Source organism: Pollicipes pollicipes, unplaced genomic scaffold (assembly GCF_011947565.3).
Source record: "Pollicipes pollicipes isolate AB1234 unplaced genomic scaffold, Ppol_2.1 Scaffold_3087;HRSCAF=3621_pilon_pilon_pilon, whole genome shotgun sequence".
Taxonomy (NCBI): domain Eukaryota; kingdom Metazoa; phylum Arthropoda; class Thecostraca; order Pollicipedomorpha; family Pollicipedidae; genus Pollicipes; species Pollicipes pollicipes.
The window spans coordinates 26,657,135-26,681,157 of NW_023596225.1; the positions used below are offsets into that span (position 1 = coordinate 26,657,135).

General features: G+C 57.9%; 1 protein-coding gene across 1 annotated transcript; it reads left to right on the forward strand.

Annotated features, from left to right (window-relative positions):
• The first annotated feature begins 742 nt into the window (after positions 1 to 742).
• LOC119089968 (uncharacterized) lies at positions 743 to 23,065 on the forward strand. Its single transcript, XM_037212769.1, has 5 exons — positions 743 to 1,430; positions 7,920 to 8,032; positions 21,642 to 21,947; positions 22,170 to 22,306; positions 23,062 to 23,065. The coding sequence occupies exons 2-5, from the start codon at positions 7,928 to 7,930 to the stop codon at positions 23,063 to 23,065; spliced, it is 552 nt and encodes a 183-aa protein (XP_037068664.1). The 5' UTR covers positions 743 to 1,430; positions 7,920 to 7,927.
• Positions 23,066 to 24,023: the final 958 nt, after the last annotated feature.

The following is a 24,023-nucleotide window of genomic DNA, read 5'->3' on the forward strand; positions in this document are numbered from 1 at the left end:
GCGGTCAGGACCGCACTCAGAGGAGAACAAAGGGACTCCTTACTGTGTGGTAGTCGGCACTTAATTTTCATGTGGCAGTTGTCACAGTCGTTATCTTATCGCTATATCATGCATCGTGGAGTTCAAGCCCGGATGCGCCTATCTTTGTTATGACCAGCGGCGACCGGATTATTTACATTCAAATGCTTACCAGACTGAACATGTCTTTGAAAGGATCTCGAGACTTGGCATGTCTTCGTGCAGAACAAACAAGGTGAGTTACATTATCTGTTATTAGTTTGATGTTTTACTCAAATGATATGGTGTCATGGATCGGTGCAATCGATCTTGGTGCCTGGTTGCATCACTGCTTGTCCGCTTTCTCCCGGGTGACTGCCCAGCCTGCCTTCAGCCGCCTCCACCGTCTAGCGGACCACTGCATTCCGTCCTCGAGCTCTGCACTGTCACGCGCCTAAAACATCCGAAAAAAATGGCTCAATCATTTCCCTCCGACCTTTTTCCTCGATTGGGCGCCACATACCGAGCATTGCTGAGACCACCTTCCTGAGCCCATGGCCCAGCACTCCCACACGCCCCTCGTGCCGCCACCTGACCTCGCTCAGCCGGCTATAGCCGGCGCGCCGCCGCCCCCCAGGTTGTGTTCGCTGACGCCGCGCCTGGCACATACCTGCCCGACTGCCGGGACGCGGAGCCGGCCGGCCGGCGGCGGCCGCGGCCCCAGTGCGCCCGGCACGCTGGCGGTTCGTGGAGCCGCCGCGCGCCCGTCGCCACGCGAGCCGTCCGCGAGCGGCTGCTCCACAGCCGCCGACCCGCCTTGACGCTCGGAGTTGGGCCGCGTGTCCGCAGTGTGAGTGGCCGCCTGTGACGGGAGGGGCCCGGTCGGAGTGCGTCGGGTGGCGGAGCGACCCAGTGTGATCGGGATCAGTCGTGGCGGCGTCCGCGCCTGACCCAGAGCCCGGTGCGCCCGCCGGTGACCGTTAGCGGCAGCGCGCGCGGTCCGCGCGGCGCCGCGCGCCAAACCGCCGCGAATCGGCGCCGACGGCCAGTGACGGATCGTGCGCGGGCGGGGACTCCGCCGCCGTCTCCACCGCCGCAGTCTCTGTGCGAGGGGCCACGCCAGCCGCTCCGTGCCCGGGAGAGAGAGCGAGAGCGCGCGCGCACGCGAGCGGGCCCAGCGACCGCCGTCGGAGGAGCCGGTCGTGAGCAGACAGGTGTCGAGAGCGGCCGTCGCCGCCACTGTCGCCGGGCTGTCAGCCGACGCGTGACCCCACGGCTGACCCCGAGTGGTGAGAGGCGCTGCTTTGTTGTGACCGCTGCCCGCCCGCCCGTCAGTGGCCCACAAACCGCCGCGGCGGAGCTGCAGACTGGGAACGCGAGGATGCAGTGGCGGAGGCTCTGAGGCCATCATTGCTCCGCGGCAGCGGTTCACGGTGAGTTCTCACCTCGCGTAGGGGAGTTGGGATTTTTTTCCAGCGGTATGGAAACAGATATTTCGTCCTCTCCCCATTCTGCCCATATATCACTTCCCCTCGACGAAGGCGTGTTCTGCTACTGTATTGAGCTGTACTTCCCCGGCTCTCCTGGTACGGCCCGGTATGCTGGCTTGGTGCTTTGTTGATCCTGAGTCGGTGTTTATACCTATTATGGGCGTGGGTCTTGTCAGGCGTGGATCACGCCTGAGCCGTGTCCGGGTCGGGTCAGACGCGTCTCCGGTCACGCGTGTATCACACACGAGCCGTGTCCGGGTCAGGTCAGACGCGTCTCCGGCCACGCGTGTATCACACCTGAGCCGTGTCCGGGTCAGGTCAGACGCGTCTCCGGTCACGCGTGTATCACACCCGAGCCGTGCCCGGGTCAGGCCAGACGCGTCTCCGGTCACGCGTGTATCACACCCGAGCCGTGCCCGGGTCAGGTCAGGCGCGTCTCCGGTCACGCGTGTATCACACCCGAGCCGTGTCCGGGTCAGGTCAGGCGCGTCTCCGGTCACGCGTGTATCACACCCGAGCCGTGTCCGGGTCGGGTCAGACGCGTCTCCGGTCACGCGTGTATCACACCCGAGCCGTGTCCGGGTCAGGTCAGACGCGTCTCCGGTCACGCCTGTATCACACCTGCGTGTATCACACCTGAGCCGTGTCCGGGTCAGGTCAAGCGCGTCTCCGGTCACGCCTGTATCACACCTGCGTGTATCACACCCGAGCCGTGTCCGGGTCAGGTCAGACGCGTCTCCGGTCACGCCTGTATCACACCTGCGTGTATCACACCTGAGCCGCGTCCGGGTCAGGTCAGGCGCGGCAGACTGACGTCAGCCTCTGTGGCCGGTGTCTGAGGCGGTGGAGGCGCGCCGGACCGCCCGGCCGAGCTTTCACCGCGGGGCGGGAGACGCCGCGCGGCGCCGGCTGCGCGGTCCCCGCGGCCGCACCCGCCGTGGCGTGTCATCACGCGAGCACGGGCCTGGCTCGAGCCGGCGCGTCCGGCTCCAAGCCAGGCCCGCGCCGGCCGGCCACGCAGCTGCACCTCGACACGCTCGCCGCAGTAAAAACAACCAAAACGCTAATTGTTATGTGTGGGTTCTTGCAATATTTTGGTCGTAGGGTCGACGCTAAGATGAGAAGCATTCATGGCTTGTGTCATTTGGACGGATAACCGGTAAGTACGTGGTTCTGCGCGCTTTTGTGCATTACATCCAGAAGCATCACATTGCTACTTTACAATGGGCTTCACAGCACCTCGCACAATAACACAATGCCCGAGCTCCCATTACCATAATGCGACCAGCCACGGTGTGGTGTGGTGACCTCTGACCCCTGTCCGTGACCTGGATGTGGTCTCGTGACCTCGTGAAATGACACCTGACGCGCTGCTCTTGAGTCGCTGTGGCCGGTCGCCCGGTCGCTCTCGGCGAAAATTCACGAGTCAACGCTTCATGCATTTCGATTTTCTCACTCCTGCGTGGTGAATCACCAGGAAAGTCACAACCACTTGGCAAATCGCAGCGGTTACTAGCTTCCGTTTCAAGTCCTCATTTGGGTCTTTGAAATTTAAACTGCGACTCTTCTAAGCAGCGTCAAGGATGACAGCAGTAAAAAGTGCGACCGTGCCAATTAGCCGTCCGCAACATGCCAGCACAAGACGATTAACAAGCAAGAGCATTCCCTACGGACGTGCCTTGACCCGAGGCCAGCCCCGCCCCCTCCCCTCCCGCCGCACGGCGTGTCCTTGGCCAGGGTCGCGGAGGGCGCGGCTTGCTCTCGGACCGGTCTGGGTGCAGCGTGCCGGCCTCCGTCGCCGCCCTCCCGGCGGACTCTGCTGCCTCGCAGCTCCCAGCTGGCAGCGGGTCCAGTGGGCTGCAGCTGGGCTGGAGGTAACGGGGCAGGCCACCACTTCTGCGTTGGGCTGACCGAGGAGCATACGAGTGGTTACGATGGGCGGGGCGTACGGGCACAGACGAGCTTGACCACAGGTGTCTAACCAAGTAGGCAGCTGATCTTCGTTTCTAACGGATTTCCAGTCCTGGACGCGCATATGTCTTCTGACAGGATTTCTAATGGCGCTGCCACTTGGCTGAGGAATCGGCGACTGCTATCGCTAATACGTGCGAGCTGTAGCTAGATTTATTCGATCAAGCCTTCTGCAGGTTCCATCCACGCCATGCATCTATCTTGCAGCTGTCGAGAACAGACAGTTGCTCGGATGTATGACCCGAACTGAGATCCCGTTGTGGCTCGCGTTATCCACGCCTGTGCGCCCGGGCTTTGGCGGTTGAGGAACGAGGAGGCCGGCCCGCGGCAGACTTCACACGGTCACATCACACCTGTCTGAGGCGGCCGATGTGAGGTGTCGCCCACACGGCGCGCGGCGGGCCGTGACAAACGGCCGCTCGCTCTCATCTGTGTCGCGTAACGGACACACGGCTGACGTCACTTCGCGTGCGTCACGTCCCTTGAAGTCGTCTGATGTCACGAGCCGACACGGACTGGTGCCGGCTCAGCGGCTGCCGCCGACACGTGTGGGCACGCCGCGAACTCCTTGTCTCACGGATACGGGGTTGATCAAACAGAGGTGGCGACAGGTCCTGACGACACAGCCGTCGCTGATGGACACTTCACCTCGCCGGCGATGTGCCGCCAGATCCCCTGCGAGCGCGGCACATGACCAAGCCCGCCATGCAGATCATCCTCAAACCATCATCATTATCATCATCATCAACCACAGCCATCATCAACCCGCCGTCTCAGAAGCTCGCCCGCCGTGATCCTGTTTGTTCCGACGTTCGGTCGGATGCCGCGCGCCGCCGGGCGGCCTCTCCCAGGTGGCGGCGGGCCGGGGCCGGGGCAGGGGCCCGGCCGCCGCTCGCCGGGGGTCGGGGACCGCCGCCCGCCGCCGCCGGGCGCCGGACATGTTTGCGGCCCAGCCTCGAGGCCTCCGAGAGATCGCATCGCAGATCGAGGCGGCCGCAGCCGGTCGGGGTTCGGTCCGGTCCCGGGGGCCGCGGGCACCGGTCCGGAGGTGTGGGGTGGGGCGGGGACCAGTCCGAGGGCTCCGGGCCCCGGACCGGCGCGACCGGACCACCCACGCACCCATCGGCCCGCGCCAACGCTCGCAGTATGGGCCAGCACAGTCATTCGCTGGGCTTTTTAGTTCGACAGCGGTTTTGACGGAAGCGAATTGATGGCGACGTTCCGCACGAGGGATGTGCCGCGCGCGGCTGGTGCTGCGCGCGGGCGCGCGGCTGCGAATCCGGCTAAAAAGGTGTCTATTCCTGGACGTCTTGGGCGGCGCAATGACAGCGGGATCATCATTGGTGCATCCTAAAACCCAAGTCATAGCCATAGAAATGAGCTGCGGGATTGGTAGGGCTCTTCACGGGCCGGATAAGTTCATGAATGTAAAATTTGTGGCGAGATTGCATTGGACTGAAATAGGAATCAACAAGTGGCACAGATCAGGATTTGACTGGGCTTAAAATTTGGTCAGGGAATATGTGCTTGAACGGGCTGGGCTCAAATTCAAGTTAGGGAGCAGTAGATCTGCCCCATATTTGCCAAGTGATGAATTTAGGCTAAAAGCGTGGGAACGTCTCAGAAAGGAAAGGCTGGCTGAACCAATTTTGAAGCCCTTTTGTGCGCCGCAATCGTGACGCTGGTAAAAATCCTCGAAAATTGGATGGGGTTGTCCTCTTGCCCTCTGTCCCTGACTGTATATATATATATATACATATATATATATATATATATATATATATATATATATATATATATATATATATACATGGGTATATATATATATATATACATATATGTATATATATACATGGGTATATATACATATATGTATGCATATATACATGGGTATATACACATATATGTATACATATATACATGGGTATATATACATATATGTATGCATATATACATGGGTATATACACATATATGTATACATATATACATGGGTATATATACATATATATATATATATATATATATATATATATATATATATATATATATATATATATATACATATGTGTATATATGTATGTATACATATATGTATACATATATGTATACATATATGTATACACATATATGTATACATATATGTGTATATATGTATGTATATATATATATATATATATATATATATATATATATATATATATATATACACATACATATATATATATATCGGTTATGTCGATCAATACTTTCTGCTGACTGGTTAGACGGCAATGATTATGGAAATCGTGAGAAATGCGGATGGACGGTCGGATTGATTTTAATATTGGAGGATAATGTTGGACTGGATCCGGAATGGGCACCCGCTAATTCCTGCAGTCGGTCCGCCGTAAAACGCCGATTATCGCCATGGACCAGGTTCTGGAAATTCATTCCACAAAGAGCTTTACAGTTGATACGCCGCCGCGGCGCGCGGCTCTGTCAGCCCTCAACGCTCTACAGGCGGGCGCGGCGTTAGCGGCGTGATCACCGCCTGCCATCGGCGGCAGTAGCGGCGGCATCGGACCGCCGCACGCGAGGCCGCACCCTCGGCGCCGTTCTTAAGCGGACGGCTAACCGGCGGACAGCCTGAGGACGCGCACATGTTCACAGTCCTGCGCCGTGGAAGACATTGGTCAGTGAGGGCTGGACATCCCCGGCGGGGCGGCGGCTTTGGACCGTTGTTACGGTGTTGTTACGGTACACGCCGCCGGGTTCCCACCGTTATAGCTGAGGCGCCCCAGGCCTACAACAGCCCTTCCGCCTGGTCTGCCAATGGCAAAACGGCCGCGAACGTTGATCGGCGTCGCGATCCAAGCACACACCATGCAGCCTCAGACAGCACAGCAGACGACCGCAACACAAATCGATCACCTGCGGCGGCGTCCAGTCGCTCCCGGCCGTCGCCTTGACAACCCAACCCACCAATCACGACGTCGGAGACCGTCGCGTCATCGTGCCCTGGGGCGACTCCGGCCTCTGCGTGAGCCGGCGGCGCGCCAGCGGCTTGACCCGGGCCAAGGGGTCAACGGGAACACCCCACCCCGTCGGCGGCCTCCCACGGGGTTAGCGGCCCGGCGTGAGAGGCGGTGGGCGCGGCACGGGCAGGCGCCGGCGCCGGGCTGCCCTGGGCAGTGGGCAGCCCCGCGGGACGTCGGTCGGACGCCGCGATTATAATTGCTCCATGATTCGGCCGAGGACGGTTAAGCGTTTTATCGGAGGGCTAATTACATCCTCGTGACGACGTGGGCGCGGCCTGTAAAATTGCCCCGTCTATAATGTGCTAGAGTGACTTGAGGATATGCGTTTTTTGCGCGATATGTGGACAGCTTTGGCTGGTTCCTGCGACATCATGTGTCTCCAGTTGTCACGGCAGCGACTCGTGACACGTTTCGTTAATGCGCTCCTCTCGACGCCTCGCCCAAGGGCCGGCTGGCTCAGGTGTGCCAGCGTTCGATCCGAGTGCTGACGCTCGCTGCGTTCCCGCCTCTCTATGTGAGGCTTTAATCTCGCCATGCGAGGAAAGCCGCGCTATCAAAGACGCCATCGATTGATAAGGCCTATCGGTGAAACAGTGGACGCTTTGGAGGCGGAGCGCATACATGCCAGATAGCCTTCTATTCGAGGCTCCAGCCTTTAAATTGTGACACAGGTTCAGGAAAAAAGTTTGCTCAGTGCCCGATCTGTAGGGTCAGACAGGTGAGGCTGTTAGGCCTCACCTGTCAGGCCTCAGACAGGTGCTTCACACCCCCAGCTTATCTACCCTTACACTGCATCCGTGTATATTTTTCCTATGTTATATGCACCCAGCATGTTCTTCTGCAGTAGCGGCTATGCGGATGGTTGATCTCCCCCCACCTGGGTGTACCAGCATGGCCACTATCGCTCCTCTCGCGTGGTCCGCCGGCCTAGTGACAGGTTGTTCTCCCAGCTCGGCGTGTGTCAGCACGGCTGAACGCAGCTGCCGGACCTCGCTGGACTCGCCATCGATCCTCGGCGATCGGACACAGCGGCAGATCCCGCCCCATGGGTCTTGTGGTCATGTTTACGCGACCCGCCGTGGGCTTGGTGAGACGGGAACAGTGCCGTCAGAAGATCGCGGACGTAATGTGAGAATGCCTCCACCGCCGTGCGAGCTCGGTCCCGGCTCCATGCGTTCTCGTGCATTCGTGCTGAGTGCCGTGTTGAGCCATAAGGTGTGTTTGCGACCGTTGCCCTTTGGCTCGTGATAACGCTACTTGACCGGGACGTCAGCAAGGAACATGCATCCTCCTCCGTGAGTGTACCCTCTCCACTGACATTGACCCCATCGGAGTATCACTAGTGACGGGCGCAAGAGTGTGGGCTTTTGCCCGGCTCCTGTCCGCCGAGCTGCGGCTCTGCGTCCCGCCTGCCGCTGATCTGGTGACGCCCCTGCGCTCCAGGGCGAGTCATGACCTCGACGGAGCTGCGCCGCCCGGTGTACGGCGCCGGCGCCGGCGGCCGCATACGCGACTTCTCCAGCATCAAGTCGGCGTTCGAGGGCTCCTCCAAGACGGTGAGCGACGTCGGCGGTCCCGGCGGCCATCGCCGGACCTGCCCCGGGACGGACGGTGGGGTGGGGTGTGCACGTGTGCTCCTGTACGGGGTGGCAGCGAGTGGGTTGGTCGCAACGTGGCTCTTGAGACGGCCTCGACTGTGTGTGGTATTGCAACACAGTCAAAGCGCCGTCCGTGCCCGTTCTCCAATTTGTATAAAAATTGTACCTTTATGCGACCTGTTGAGAGATTTTTAGTCAGTCGAAGACGTTTTCTCTTCTATCTTGTTTTCCCTCTCGGACGCTGCAAGCGCATTTTGTACATGGACAGGGCCGTAGGAAGCTCCTCATAAGTGAGAGAGCCAAGTCATTTGTAATTTTAAGCCGAGTCTTTCCTAGCATCATCATTAGACTAATGCTAAGTTTCACAAAAAATATCCGTGGCTATTTCCTTCGTGGCCTACCCTTTTCGCCCTCGGCCCGATTCCCACGGATGGGCATTTGTGCCAGCTGTGTTTTAAATTTTCCAACCATTTTGAACCATTTGCATGGCTGTGCGGGGTTTACAGCATAATAAATACGTTTAAAGCCAGTCCATGTACTTTGAGGTAGACGAAAATCAGTCGGGCGCTTTTACAAGAATGGCATCCAGATACGAATCCATCACATCTTTTGTGGAAAAGGTTTACCGTACTGCATTTGGCCGAGCTTGCGGTCTCACCTGAATGTTGTTAACGGTCGCATGCCACATGTTTTGCGATGTGCGAATCATTCAGTGTTGAACGCGGCCCGTGCTTTTTCCGTCCCGTAAATCACAAACTAATCCAGGGGCTTTCTGTCCAGTCCTACAGACATACCAAGCGCAAGTGTTTATCGGCGACGATCGATATTAGGTGGACACAAGATGTTGGCAGTCGGCGCGCCCCAAACCCCCAATCACCAGCAGGAGCTATCGTTGGACCTGACCTGCTTCGAACATTCATGATTTGCCGTCAAATGGGCTGAGATCGTCGCACCGTGCACACATTTTAGCATCGTCACGTAGCCCGCAGAATCCAGTGACCGTTGATACAGCTGACGCCCTCGTACTTTTTTGCTGTGTATGCTCCCGATTCCGCGCCGATGGTTTGTGACCTTTGAACGACCTTGTGGCGTTCGTGCGCGTCCACACGTAGATATCGTGTCTTAGATCACGGAACTGTGCGTCATATTAATTTTTATGATGTTTGGAAAGCTACAACTTATCGCGTGTTTGGCAGCGCGTTTATGATTGCGAGTACCATGTAGAATGTTTTTGGGATTCGGTCAACAGTCAACATCCCGACAGAACCGAGATAAAAACTTGCTGTCAGGCATTCGAAAGCTGATCGTTCGAGACTCAAACGAGTGGAGAAAGGAAACCTTGTGGTTAGGTTGTTAAGAATGCCTGATCTGATGGACGAAGTTATGTCGCCTCTGTGTACTTAAATGATCTCTTGTATATATTTGTGCATGGAAATTGAAGTAAAGAACGCATGCCCGAAGGCAATGATTGGCCATGGCCTAGAGCGCTGGCGTTCTCCACATATTCATATTATCCGCCAATGTTCTTGTCAGACGTGATTGCTCACACAAAAGGAGTCAGCTTTGTCTAAGCGCACTTTTCGTATTCATGTACGTGCAAGCGAAGAGACAGCCCTATATTTGTTCAGAAGTCCAAATTTCATGCCGTACAATGGAAAAACATGGAGGACGAGTATTTTCTGCCCCGTTGCTTATTTTCGTACCGCCATGCACATTTATCTTCTTTTCTTCGCTACTTCATCATGTCATCTATCGGTGTTTTAGATTTATCACTTGACGGCTTGAGTGGTTGTAAAGGCCAAATGATTCCCCGGCCGCAATGAAGACTGGAGAAGTGAGTGTCTGAAAAATAGACCTACCACCGGGCTCAGATCCAGCATGCCACGTTTGGCTCAGTCAGCGATTCATCTAGCTCGTCTTCCGTCGAGTATTGACGCCCTGGGAATCCATCATAATCATTGGCCGCCACCAGCAGCTCGTCGACGCTGATTCGTTTGTAGACGCGACACGGCCGGCCGCGCTCCGTCAGCTGACTGTCGCCTCAGGCTTTTCTGGCCGCTCGTGGACATGCAAATTGTTAATGCCTGTCTAGGTGTTGGAGGGGTTAAGTGCGACGCTTCCAGAAATGAATTTATCGTTATGTTGGTACGAGGACCAGTCGAAGCCCAGGCGAGAAAGCAAGGGATGAGCCACAGGCCATTTCCTCCTGAGAGAGTTGGGTGCCGCGGGACAGCGGATAACAGTTGGCGTGATGCAGCTCTGTACCCCGGTCCGGACGGCGCCGGCCGGTGTGATGCAGCTCTGTTCCCTGTTCCGGGCGGCGTCGGCCGGTGTGATGCAGCTCTGTACCCCGGTCCGGACGGCGTCGGCCGGTGTGATGCAGCTCTGTTCCCCGGTCCGGACGGCGTCGGCTGGTGTGATGCAGCTCTATACTCCGGTCCAAACGGCGTCGGCGAGCAGGGGTCTCTGGCCGAGAGCTCTGTAATCCCGAGCCGGTCCAGCCCAGCCGCAGCTCGGCCGACGGGCAGGAATTCCGGACTGGTTCTGCCGGCCGGCCTCGGGCCATGGCCGCCGCCGCCGCCGCTGCAGACCTACACACAGGGGTGGGCCGCGCCGCGCCGCGCCGCGCCGCAGGCTGGGGCACAGGTGGGTCTCAGGTCGCCTTCGAGGCCGCCGCTGCACACACGGCCGTGCCGGGACCGGTGGGCGGGGGCGATGGGTCTCCGCTCGTTCTGAAGGCCACCGCTGCACACCCGCGCTCCGTGTTGTCGGGGCATGGGCGGGTCGCTGCCGAGGTCGGCACGCGTTGTCACGGCTGGGATGGGGGTCGTGAGGTGATGGGACGCAGCGGTAGGTTCTGGGTCGGTGGGATGTAGTGGTCGATCTTGGGTCATTCTCGGGTCTGCCACTATTCTGAGGTGGGGCGTCCAGTAATGGATCAACGGGCTGACCGCCGTTGATCCTCCCTGGTGATACTCTTTGATACTGCTCCTCCTTGGTGGTCCTTATTAAGGGTCATGAAGAAAGGGGTGGCTGGCACTGGCTTGCTCCGATCGCTGGCTCGGCATGCCTCATGAATTATCGCTGTGGCAGCACGGTTGCCCATTCTGCGTCATCGTGTTGCTCACGAGCGGAACAAAGGGTCACACGTGTAATGCTTTGGTATGGTATTTGGGTTTTAAGGCCGGCCCAAGCGCAGCGGTCATTTTGCGCACGCGTGTAATGCGTCTAGTGCCGGCATAAAGGGGAAATTTGTCGATATTTCACGTCTGGCAGTAATGCGGTATGCCATTACCTGGCTGACAGTTGGCTTTGGGAATAATATGTAGCCGTCTGAAACATGGCCCTTTGATTTAGACTTGATCAGAACTGTGTTGCAAATAGATATCGCAGCTTATCTGCAGGGCAGCCACTTTCCTGCCGGCTCAGCCGGCTTCTTTGTGTCGGGGGCGTCGTGTTTGCCCAGTGTAGTTTGTTTTGCAGGATAGCGCCGGGGGGCATGCACGCGTCCGTATCTCCTGCCAGACCTTGTGCTCTAAGGACGCCGGCCCCGTTCTGACGATACGGACACAGTCAGCAGGTGCAGGGGTGGCGCAGCCCACAGCCCTCTTCTGATTCGTTTCCTGTGGCTGGTGACGCATTAACGTTGGTCAGTGAGCGATGGCTTAGTCATGTGGCTGTTTGTGGAATACTGCGGAAAGGGGACTGCAGAATGTATCTGGCTAGAAGTGAGCAATGCGTGCCAAGTACGTCTTATTTCCTTGAACCGCACTCACCGCGGTTTGACATTGTCAGGCTTGTGATCAAGCTCAGCCTAGTACTGTGCTCTGATTCGATAATTCAGAGCAACCATGCTTTGCCCTAAGTGTGTTCTTCCCCGCAATTTGGTACCACACATGCCATCTGTATAACAATGCCAGCAGACCAAAAAACATTCCCCAAGGGAGCCATGCACTACGACTGGTGAAGTTATTTCGTCTCCTGCGCTACGCACGTCGCCGCCGTGTTGATATCTTGCGCCGTGATCGCCGCGGAAGGCACCGTGTCCATGGAGAGCTTCCATATCCGCCTGAACAGTGGCTTCCGTGACGTGGTTGGCTCTTGATCTCCAACGAACTGAAGCAAGTTTTATGGGTTGATTGTGCTGACCGACCACGCCCGACACTTTTCTGACGCAGTTTTACAGCCGTGGCCGTCTTGCCGTCGCCGTGGTAAAAGACTGACGGAACCGAGCTCGTGGGGCTCACACATGGCACGTGGGGCTCACATGGGCGGCACCCGAGCTGCGTCAGGTGCGCCGCACTCGCCCGCTTTGTCCTCAGCCATCACGGCAGCGGTCGGGGGGAATGTGAGGAATACAAACACGATACTCCTTCTCGGATTGAGGTGGCACACCTGGATGTGGGCCTGGCCTGCTGACGTGTCACGGCGATCCGGATCGAGTACCAGCGCTGGGTAAAAGCGACCAGCTTCAGCTGAGACAATGCAATGTCTTAACCATATTTGATTCAGGCATGCGCTGGTTCCCCGTATGGCTGAAGCATGCCAGGTGGTTGTTCGCACATACATAAAATGCTATTCTCAAATCGGGATGCCCCAGAACATTTTGAGTTGATTGATCTCATTTGTAATGTAATGAAATATTGTGGTTAAAATGAGTGCTGATTGTAGTCTAACATTATTGCTAATGGACATCAGTATACCCGTTAACAGGGCACCTCATGACAGTGTTCCGGTAGCGGAATTAGTCCTTGGTGCGTCTGTTGTTTTTTCAGCTGATCCTGACGACTCGAGAAAAAAGGCATGCACAACGTACCATTTGGTTTATGTTCTGGTAGTTCTGTACCCGAACAAGCTGTGTTCACCGCAGGCAAGACACACTAGCTTGGTGCAAGTTTCATACGTGAAATTATTTGAAAATAAATATTTTTAGCGTCTGACGGTATAGATAGTTTTGTTTCAATGCAGATGACGAGGTCCTGTTGATTGCTTGCGCGTACATGACGCTCCCTGACAGCCACTCTCAACAGACCCTGCCCTCTTCATCACTGTAATTACGTTACAACTTGCTCTGCCCCCCTCATGTCACGTTCAAACACAAGTGTTTGTAATGCTGGTCTAATATTTATTTGGTCCTCCAAACGCAGAGGTGAACAAATATATTTGCTTTCCCCGTCACATTAAGCAAAAGTCTGCGGCTTGATCATAAACAGTTAGCACTCATATGTCTGAAAATTACAGTCGGCCGTAAAAAATGAGGTGATGGGCTATGATTACTGAAATAGCGGCCACAACGACCTTAAACTACATTGAAACGTATTCGGTTCTCGCGCAAAGCACGACCGTGTTTTTGGCACCACCGATTTTCACGGTTCAGTGATATCAACACTTAAACAGTTCGTCGTGGGAACGACTAGATCCGGTCTCCCCCACCTCTAAAAACGGTGCGTCCGGGACCCGCGCTTCCCCGGATGGGGTCCAGGTCACGGATGCACGGACAAGGACAGGGACAGGGACGCTGCGAGGAGACAGACCATGTTGAAGATGTTCCTTTCCCAATGTGGCCCGTGAGGATGATAAAAAGGGGACACCAGCTACTGGAAGCATTCCGTGCCCGTTAGAAATCCCCACAGTACAGGTGGCCGATCACGTGACCTCAAATCAGTGGACCCTCTCCGAAAGCCGGCCGCCTAGAAGGTATGCCAGCTGTCCCCTGGTGATGGCCGCAGGTAGAGATACACAGGTACACAGCTGGCACAGATGTATCAGCTCATGCTCCGCTGGTGACAGCGGCAGGCAGAGACGCAGCTGGCACAGATCTATCAGCTCATGCTCCGCTGGTGACAGCGGCAGGCAGAGACGCAGCTGGCACAGATGTATCAGCTCATGCTCCGCTGGTGACAGCCGCAGGCAGAGACGCAGCTGGCACAGATCTATCAGCTCATGCTCCGCTGGTGATAGTCGCAGGCAGAGACGCGGCTGGCACAGATCTATCACCTCATGTTCCGCTGGTGATAGTCGCAGGCAGAGACGCGGCTGGCACAGATCTATCACCTCATGTTCCGCTGGTGATAGTCGCAGGTAGAGACGCAGCTGGCGTGAGCCTGACCCTTCATGTCCTGTCACAACTGACCCGCAGCAAGAAAAGGCTTGTTGGTGGTGGATTTTTGAGAGCCTAAGCGACGTACTCCGCGTTCCTTAAATGCCGGTACGCTCAGGGGGAGTATTCCAGAGGGGAAATACACCGTAGGCATGTATCCCGTATCAAACTTTTACACATCTGTAAAGAGTTGTTGAGAATTTAAGAAGCGAGAGAAGCCCGTACAAATATATAAATTGAAAGCATGCCGTGTTTTTAACGTCATGCAACAATCAAAGCAAAGCAAGATTGCACGCGTTTGGCGCGCTAGAATGCTGTTTTCTGCCCAAGATTAAAATGTTGCGAAATCCTGTAGACGCCGCAAGGTGCTTCTAGTCAGACTTGTGCAGTTCCCCTTTAATCTACGAACTGATAATGCCTCTGCCCATGTTACGCCATTTAATATCGTATCCTAGTCGAGGTTAATGCCGTCTCTTCCAAAGCTGAGCACTGCTCCTATATCTCCGTCTTACCGGGTCCGTCATCCCCGAACTTCTGAGTGTGAAGCCTCTGTAGCCCCGGATGGCTGCACGTGACATGGCTAAGCCCGCAGGAGACCGGTCCTGACTCCCTGCAGGTTCTGTAAGCTCAGCCGTGTGAGGCGCGGCTTTGGCTCACTGTCTTAAGCTCTCCAAGCTGGGCCCGGCGCGGGCTGTCTGGGCCCGCGCCGCCGGACACGCTGTTCCTGGCGGCGGCCGCGGTGCGTGGGCTGCCTGGGCCCGTGCCGCCGGACCCGCTGTCCCGGGCGGCGACCGCGGCGCGTGGGCTGTCTGGACTCAGCTCGCTGCGCCGCCGGACTCGCTGTCCCGGGTGGCGGCCGCGGCGCGTGGGCTGTCTGGACCTAGCTCGCTGTGCCGTTGGACCCGCTGTTCCGTGCGGCGGCCGCAGCGCGTGGGCTGTCTGGACCCAGCTCGCTGCGCCGCTGGACCCGCTGTCCCGGGTGGCGGCCGCGGCGCGTGGGCTGTCTGGACCCAGCTCGCTGTGCCGTTGGACCCGCTGTTCCGTGCGGCGGCCGCAGCGCGTGGGCTGTCTGGACCCAGCGCGCTGCGCCGCCGGACCCGCTGTCCCGGACGGCGGCCGTGGCGCGTGGGCGGGGCCGTTCCAGCCGCTCCATACACGGCAGCTGGCGGACCGGCCGGCGCGGCAGGGCGCCCCTGACACCGCTACAGTGTCTGGACTCGAACGCGCACTGACTACGCGGCCTCGAGCTATGACGTCCAGGCTGTACTGGTGCGGACAACACGAACTGTAACGTTCAGCCCACAGCAACACGTTTATGACCCGAGACATTTTGACTGTTGTCAGGAGCGTTGACGTGTTCCCGTAGCGTTCAAACGTGTCGAGGGCCAGACCTGCGATAGCCTTGTTGTGAAAGTCCCTACGGATTAAAAAAGCGTCCGAGGCAGCAGCGAGTTGCAGCTTAATATCGAAACTCGCGGAACTTCAGCCCAAACGCAAGCCCGTGGCCTCCCGTAGCGAACCACAGCGCGTGCAGCGCTGGGTTCGGACACCCCGGCCCCAGCCCAGGGCCGGTGCTTGCCCCCGCTGACCCCTGGCCTGCACGAGCCCCGGTCAGCCGGACTGAGACCTCACTGACCTGTGTCGCAACTGTGTCGCCTGTGCAGTAATGGCTAGATATAATTATGACAATTGGTAGCCTGTGGCGTATAGTTAATATTCTACAAATTGCTTTATTTTATCCAACTGTTTGTTGGTTCGGTGTAATTATTTTCATAGGAGTGTAAGCTGCACATTTCAAGCGATATCAAAACGTCTTTCCTTTGATATGATGGTTAAAACCTTATGTTTTAGCATGTACGCTGGACTTATTGCTGTGGGAGATGATGTATGAAAAACTCATCTGGTGGTATGGATTTGAATGCTTTACACGATCTTGCCCGAAATTTGCCCTCCAAATGGTTGGCTATAGAGTCTTCTACGTTAAATATGAGTGTATCACACCATGGAAATTCAACCATCGTAAACAAATACATAAAAGTTGTGTCCACAACAAAAAAGAGGGACATTTTCATACTCATGGACTTCCTGTTTGCAGCTAGTGCGCATTCATGGGGACGCTCACTCGTTGCTTCAGTCGACCAGAAGACGTGGGTAATCCTGAATGTGGTGCGCTTCGCAGCACTGCCGCTGCTCGGAGGAAATACCGTGCGCGGTGCGGATTATCTGCAGAGCAAATGCCTAGGCTTGATGCTCTCAAAAGACCGGTTGACCGATTCATCGAAACCGCAGCCCTCACCCGGCCGCACGTGCAGCGTGGCGGGCGGCCGCGCTCTCTGATCAGGCCTGGTCGACAGCGCGCGGAATGTTATCCATCCAGTCCGGAAGCGGGAAGCATATGCACCCCGTCATGGAAGCCAGGCTGCTTGACATCGCTGTTAGCGGCGTGCGGAGAACTGTGGAAGAAACTGTTAAGGTGCCTCTACAAACCAGACGCTGTCGTGCCTCTCACTCTCAGGCACAAGGCGCACCGGATCCTTTTCTGCCAGTGGCTCCTAGACCGGGTGGGTGGAGTAAAAAGACTGTAATTTGGACTGGTGAAAATGGTTATCGCTGAAACAAACGCTAATAAGCCAAATGAACGGTACTGGGCAGCACGCAACCCTGATGTGACCGGTACGTGCCGAGTCCGAGGCGGGAAAAAAGGCGATGCGCTGGGCCGCCATTGTGAAAGGTCAAATCATGACCCTTTAGTTTGGCGCGGACGGGACGGTCTTCGGTCAGGTCTGCTGACTGCTACCTTAGAGCGAGACGGTCACCAGTGAGACCTGCTGGCTGCTACCTTAGAGCGAGACGGTCACCAGTGAGACCTGCTGGCTGCTACTTTAGAGCGAGGCGGTCACCAGTGAGACCTGCTGGCTGCTACTTCAGAACGAGATGGTCGCTGATCAAAGCTGCGGGCTGCTACTTAAGAGCGAGGCGGTCACCAGTGAGACCTGCTGGCTGCTACTTCAGAGCGAGATGGTCGCTGATCAAAGCCGCTGGCTGCTACGTTAGAACGAGGTGGTCGCTGGTGAGACCTGCTGGCTGCTACTTCAGAGCGAGATGGTTGCTGATCAAAGCTGCTGGCTGCTACCTTAGAGCGAGGCGGTCGCTGTTGAGACCTGCTGGCTGCTACCTCGGGGTTAGCGTCAGCCTTGAGTACGCGCGCCTGCAGCGAACTGGCAGCACAGGTAACAAGATGGTACGGCCGAGCACACCACCCTCGCCGTGCGGTCCAGGCTGCCAGAGAGGCTCGGCGACCGCGGCATCAGCCCTCCCACGTCCTTCACACGGCCTGCATGCCGCCCGTCGCCGCTGGACTTGGAGGTCCGGCGGTCCAGGTGGTCCAGGTGGTCCGGTGGTCCAGGTGGTCCGGTGGTCCGGTGGTCCAGGTGGTCCGGTGGTCCAGGTGGTCCGGTGGTCCGGTAGTCCGGTGGTCCGGTGGTCCGGTGGTCTGGTGGTCCAGGTGGTCCGGCGGTCCGGTGGTCCGGTGGATGGCGAGCCCAGGGGTCCGAAGGGCCGCCCCAACAACGCTGCGAAAGCTGAAGCGAGTGCTGGTTGGGTTGGCGGCAGTCATCGAACGGGGAGAAGCAGCTTGCGCGGGCAAGCCGGGCCTGTGTCAGGTGCAGGGGCGCTGCTACGGAGAAGCCACGGCCAGTGCTGGTTCAGTGATAGTGGAAATCAAAAGTCTCAGTATCAGCTTTTGTTTCGTGACGAAATATTACAAATACACAATGCTTATGCAGTCAGGTTATTTCATAACGCCAGTCTCCGGCGTAAATATTGCATTTATCGATGATCGCGTCTGAAGGTCATTGCAATGCTCACACTTTCGGGAAACCAGGGAGGTGCAATTAACCCTTACAGCTTTTGATCTAGAAATCTTTGAAAAAAACAATCGTCCAAACCACTTAACTTCTCACTCCGGTCTACATTCTCCTACAAAACGTCGGATGTCTCACAGGTCCAGCCGAAGCGTTTCAGTAGTTTCAGATAACACGACGCTGTTCTCTGAGGTCACGGCCTGTTGTTTTCCCATGCGTTTCTTAAAGAATGCGCCTCCTACACCTCGGCTCGTGAAAAATCGAGCCACATAATTGAGGTCGCAGGTGTGAGGCCACGTAGCAATTAACCAAGCCCGCCGGTCGGGGCGGGTCAGCCTCCACGAAAGCGTCTGCTTCTCGTGGCGGCACCCGCGGCAGTATAGAAGACCCCAGGAGCAAGTCTGCACACGCTGGCACGTGCGCCGTGTGCCGGGGAGCCCCGCTGAGCGTCTGCCACCCGGTATACCAGACCCCAGGAGCATGTCTGCATACGCTGGCACGTGCGCCGTGTGCCGGGGAGCCCCGCTGAGCGTCTGCCACCCGGTATACCAGACTCCAGGAGCAGGTCTGCACACGCTGGCACGTGCGCCGTGTGCAGGGAGCCCCGCTGAGCGTCTGCCACCCGGTATACCAGACTCCAGGAGCAGGTCTGCACACGCTGGCACGTGCGCCGTGTGCCGGGGAGCCCTGTTGAGCGTCCGCCCTCGCAACGGCGCCCGCCACCCGGTATATCAGATCCCAGGAGCAGATCTGCATACGCTTGCACGTGCAGTGTGTGCCGGGGAGCCCCGCTGAGGCAAGCACGACCGTGCACAATTGCGTCGGCCGTCTGCGAGGCAGCACGGCTCACTTCACTTTCCCCATTGTGTGGTGGCGGTACCTCCGAGCTGATGGTGCGGTGAGTCACTCAGAGCACCGCTCTGCGGCGCGTTTGACACGGCCGGGCAGAGAGTCATCTCCCGCCTGCCGAGTCATCCCGCAACAACGGCGCCGGACTACACTCACCTGTCGCCTCCGCCGCCTTTTTTGTTCGATTCCGACAATCATGCGTGGGACGCCTGCTGGTGCTGGTCGGGGTACTGAATGAAGTCCGGCATCAGAGATCGGGGAGCGACGCAAACGCCGCGCTTGGCCCCAGGCGGCACCCCAGGCCACTGGGGCAGACAACAGACGCGTGCGGTCACGCACGGCTGCTGGTGTCCAAAAGTCCGACGCACGTTCGAGGGCGGAGCTACGCTGCTCGAACGAATGGTGAAGTTTTCCGGATGCGCGGTTTGCTGAGTTGCACGTCGCAGTTGCCGCGTGCTCGGTTGTGCGTTCTGCATGTGCCTGGGGACGTTCTTCTGATAATTTTTCAGCCGTTGTGTCTCTATGTAGATCGGGCGGGCTCGGTTGCTGTGTTCTGCTCAGGCTCCATTTGCTCTCATTCTCGTATGACTTCTGCCGTACCCGCCCGCTTCAGACGATGCCCTGGTCGCTCGCGAAAGTATGCGATGCTGGAAGTGGACATTCTTTTCTAGTCTGCCATTTTGTTATGATGACTCCACGTCAGGTCATGCGATCAGCTTGGTATGCCTGATTCGTCACTGCACACCAGCCTCGGTGGTTCTTACTGGGCAGTTCCAGTGTCCGACCTCACCATGCGCTCACCATGCGCTCACCTTGCGGTCACCATGCACTCACCTTGCGCTCACCTTGTGCTCACCTTGTGCTCACCTTGTGCTCACCATGCGCTTATCTTGTGCTCATCTTGCGCTCACCATGCGCTCACCTTGTGCTCACCTTGTGCTCACCATGCGCTCACCATGCGCTCACCTTGCGCTCACCTTGTGCTCATCTTGCGCTCACCTTGTGCTCATCTTGCGCTCACCTTGCGCTCACCTTGCGCCCTGATTCGCTGGACTGCTGTCAGTTTCCTGAATGTAACCGGTTTTTCCTCGGTGCGATGCGTTGGATCTCTATCCCATGCCATTTTTTGATAGGGTGGAGCTGCAAGAAGCGTCAGGTGGCGTAATGGAATATTCCTGGTATTTTTGGTGTGGTTTGGATTGGTTAGGATTGGAGCCCTCTGGGACAGTATTCGTAATTTCACTGCCATGAGATGAAGGGCGGTGAAGAACGGTGGGGCAATACCATCGCATTTGAGAATCCTCCGCCACCGAGACTTCCGCGCACTTTTCGCGGTTTGTGTGGACGCTCGAGCGGGGGAAGGGAGCTGCTAGGCCTTCTGATGGCTGATGCATGCAACTTGTCATTATGCACTTCTTGGCAACGGGATGTTGCGGCCTTACGATGAAGCGTAAATGAGGAAAGAATGGCGGACGACTCTCCACATTGTCTGGGCTTCACTTGAGGGTACCCGTCGGGTGGACCAAGGCGAGGCTGATTGGCGTCACGTGATTCGACTGCTCCCTTGGCCGACCGTTGCGGTCCGCTGCAGACGATCCCTGTCGCGTGGTCTGGGGCGTCTCCTGCGGTACCAGTCCGGCCGCCTGGTCACCGCCGCCCGCCCCCGGCCGCCGGCCGCTGGCCGCCACGCGCGCTAACAGTGCCTGACAGCCGCTGAGGAACGGCACGCCAGCGGCGGTGGCGCCGAGCACCGGCCCGACAGGTGGCAGCACCTGCGGCCCGCGCGCCGCTCGCCCAGGCGCGGAGGCAGCTCACGGGAAGGGAGGGCGGCCGGCCGGGCGAATGCGAAGCGCAGAATGCCATTGTGGGGGACTGACACCGGCCGAGTGTTGGCTGACTGCGCCGCTGCTGGTGTTTGTTTTGATCTGGTCCGAGTGATGGCGGCCCTGGTGACTTCCGCAGTCGGGTATCACTCACCTGACGACGGTGGTCCCAGCCTCAGGCAGCGGGGCAGCGAGGCAGGCGTGTTGGCCCTTTGGTGGTGATCGGTGGTAACGATTGCTAGGGGCTTGGAGCGACCTCTTGCGACCCTATTGCCGATATGCGGATATTGTTGATTATGTTGATGAGTGATATGCGGTTCAGGTGCTAGATTTGTGAAACGTTACTGTATGCTGTTATGAATTATCCTTATCACCATATTTCCGGTTGAGTTTGAGCAACACGTTGACCTTTACTCTTCACAAGCGTCAAAAGAAGCTCCCGAAAGGAATTCGTTTGACCAATTATCTCGCCCTTGAACAATCAGGGCTGTCTCATCATTTGTCCCCATCCTTGACAGAACGAGGGGGGAGGGGTATGATAGACCTACTTGATGATCTCAAAACAAGTCTATTACAGTTATACGTCCTTCAGTTGCTTTGTACTACGAGATTCAACTCGTTTCATTGTTCTCATTGTTGCAATAGGTCGTGCATATTCTTGATAGATCACATTGTCATCCGATTATGCACGAGAACATGCGCTATCTCAGCCATTCGTCGTACCAGAAATGAATGAAATTCGGGTTAGCTATGCATTTTGGTGACCTGGATACCTCATCTGGCGATCTGGTGATCGGGTGATCTGTGCACCACATGTTGTTTACGAGAGCCCCACCAACCACGTGCCGTGCTCATCTTCCAACGCATGCGTCACATTTGGCCGCAGCGGTGCCGTCCCGACATGACGTCACTAACCCCGCGCTCCTTCGCAGGTGAGCCGCGGCGAGGAATGGCGCGCCACGGCCACCTCCACGAGCTCCAGCAGCAGCAGCGGCAGCGGCGGCTCGCGCAAGGTGACGGAGATGGCGACGCTGTTCCAGCGGAGCGGCGGCCAGACGGCGGACAGCTCGCCGCGCCGGCGCGACAGGAGCCTGGAGCGCGACGCTCCGCTCGTCCGCTCCGAGAGCCACCTGGCGCGCTTCCACAGCGCGCGCGCCATGTTCGAGAGCATGGCCGAGCGGCCGGTGGAGCGACGCCAGAGCGCCAAGGAGCGTTCGCGGCCGACGTCGCTGTGCGGCGCCGCGTCGCGCTCGGCGTCGGCGGCGTCGCGGCTGGCCGGCTCGCGCTCACCGTCGCCGCCGGCCGAGTGCCGCCGGCTGAGCGACGGCGGCGCGCGGCCCGACCGGGGCGTGTCCGAGCCGCCGCCGGGCGCCTGCTACCGTTCGCCGCTCGGCCGGCCCGCGCGCGCCGGCCACACGCCCCGTGGCCGCTCTCACGCGACCGCAAACGGCACGCTGCAGGGCCGCGACCGGACGGCCAACGGCGGCTGCAAGGAGCGCGAGCGCGCGAGCGACGGCCTCTCGCCAGACTCCGAGACGGACGGCGTGGCGCTGCTGCGCGACCCGCTAACCAAGAGCGGATGCGGCGCCGGCGGCCGGCCGGTCAGTGGGCCCCCGGCCGTCGGCCGCGGCCTGGACGAGGTCCCCACCCGCGGCCCCAGCTGCGCCGACGACCTGACCTCGCCCGGCGCCGCCGAGAAGCGGCCCCTCTCCAGCCGCGAGCTGGTTAACCGGCAGCGGAACTGGATCCTGCACTTCACCGGGCGGCGCGGGGAGCGCGACGCGGAGCCCGACCGGCGCCTCTCCGAGCCATGGAACGGCGCCGCCGACTCGCCAGCAGGTCAGATGGTCCGGAGGCGCCGGGTGCCGCGCCCGATCGCGGCAGCTGTCCGCTCGGTGACGGGCAGCTGTCTGCTCGGTCACGGACAGCTGTCCGCTCGGTCACGGGCAGCTGTCCGCTCGGTCACGGCAGCTGTCCGCTCGGTCACGGGCAGCTGTCCGCTCGGTCACGGGCAGCTGTCCGCTCGGTCACGGCAGCTGTCCGCTCGGTCATGGGCAGCTGTCCGCTCGGTCATGGGCAGCTGTCCGCCCGATCACGGGCAGCTGTCCGCGCCGTCACAGGCAGCTGTTCGCTCGGTCACGGACAGCTGTCCTATCAGTCACAAGCAGCTGTCAGCGGGGGTGACCGACTGCTCAGTAGGTGATCGTCCACGCGATCACAATAAGCGGTCCGGCCGGGCGGCCGCATATGTCTGCTGTTGCGTCGGAAACCTCACACGTGGACAAATATAGCATAGTCATCTCCTCGCCCTTGCGCAGTAGCGTGCTTAGCTGAAGGCTGTTGTCCTTCCAGGTGATGAAAGTCATGCAATTAGCCGCAAGTGGCAAGGACGTAGTTGTCTGCCGAGGTGTAAGTGGCCGCCCGCCCCGAGGCCGCCTGTCACTAGCACTCTCTCAGCCGATAGCTACTAACCACTTTGTCAGTCGCCGCCTTTCCTCCGCTCGGCGGCAGGTAGTTATGTGTTCGACCGCGGAAGACATCTGCCTCTTCATTGCTAAAGCTGTGCGACATTTTTTAAACGTTATCGGCTTTATGTTCCACGCGGCCAATGCTAAAACATCTCAAAAGCCCAACGTCCATCCGCAATCCTTCAGTGTTTAACGTCAAAAAATGCATAAATAACCTAGATCGGGATTTTGCCACCGATTAACATTCAGCTAGTGGCCGGGCCTCGGGATTACATGCGGTAACCGCGCGGCTCGCTGAAGGAATGGTATTTCTAGAGATCATCTTCCCGATAGCATGCTTAGATATCCTCAAAATGACATTCTTCGCTGTACCACTCTCGCCGCCTTGAGAACGCCGCGCAGAATTTGGTAATGTTTGGCGATGCCTCATCGCGATCGACCGCTTTTTTCGGCCAGCTAATGTGCTGACCTTCCTGTACACGTAATGTGACGCAATGAATGCCATTGGTTGCATTACTTGGAGCTTAGTATACGGTGCCATGTGGTCGGAACACATGCTGTGGAACTCCGCAACTCATAATCCCCAACATGACCGTGAATTCCACGGTCCGTTACAGCCCGCACGCACGTGCGGCCGGCGGAGAAGCCGTACGTGGACCGAAGTTTCAAGTCAGCCCAGGATACATCGCCACCGCAGCCGCGTGTGGACCGCAGTCACAAGCCAGCGCAAGATCCCACATCGCCACAGCCAAAGGTGGAGCGCGGGCACAAGCCGGTGCAGGAGGTGACCTCGCCCCAAACACCTGTGCACGTCAGATCCCAGCTGATGTCAGATGACGTGTTCAT

Excerpts from the sequence above, each read along its gene's own strand:
- LOC119089968 (XM_037212769.1), top strand. The coding sequence starts at position 7,928 with ATGACCTCGACGGAGCTGCGCCGCCCGGTGTACGGCGCCGGCGCCGGC. Across the intron at positions 8,033-21,641 it reads TCGAGGGCTCCTCCAAGACG|GTGAGCCGCGGCGAGGAATG; the intron begins GTGAGCGACGTC and ends GCTCCTTCGCAG. Across the intron at positions 21,948-22,169 it reads GGCCGACGTCGCTGTGCGGC|GGCCGCGACCGGACGGCCAA; the intron begins GCCGCGTCGCGC and ends GGCACGCTGCAG.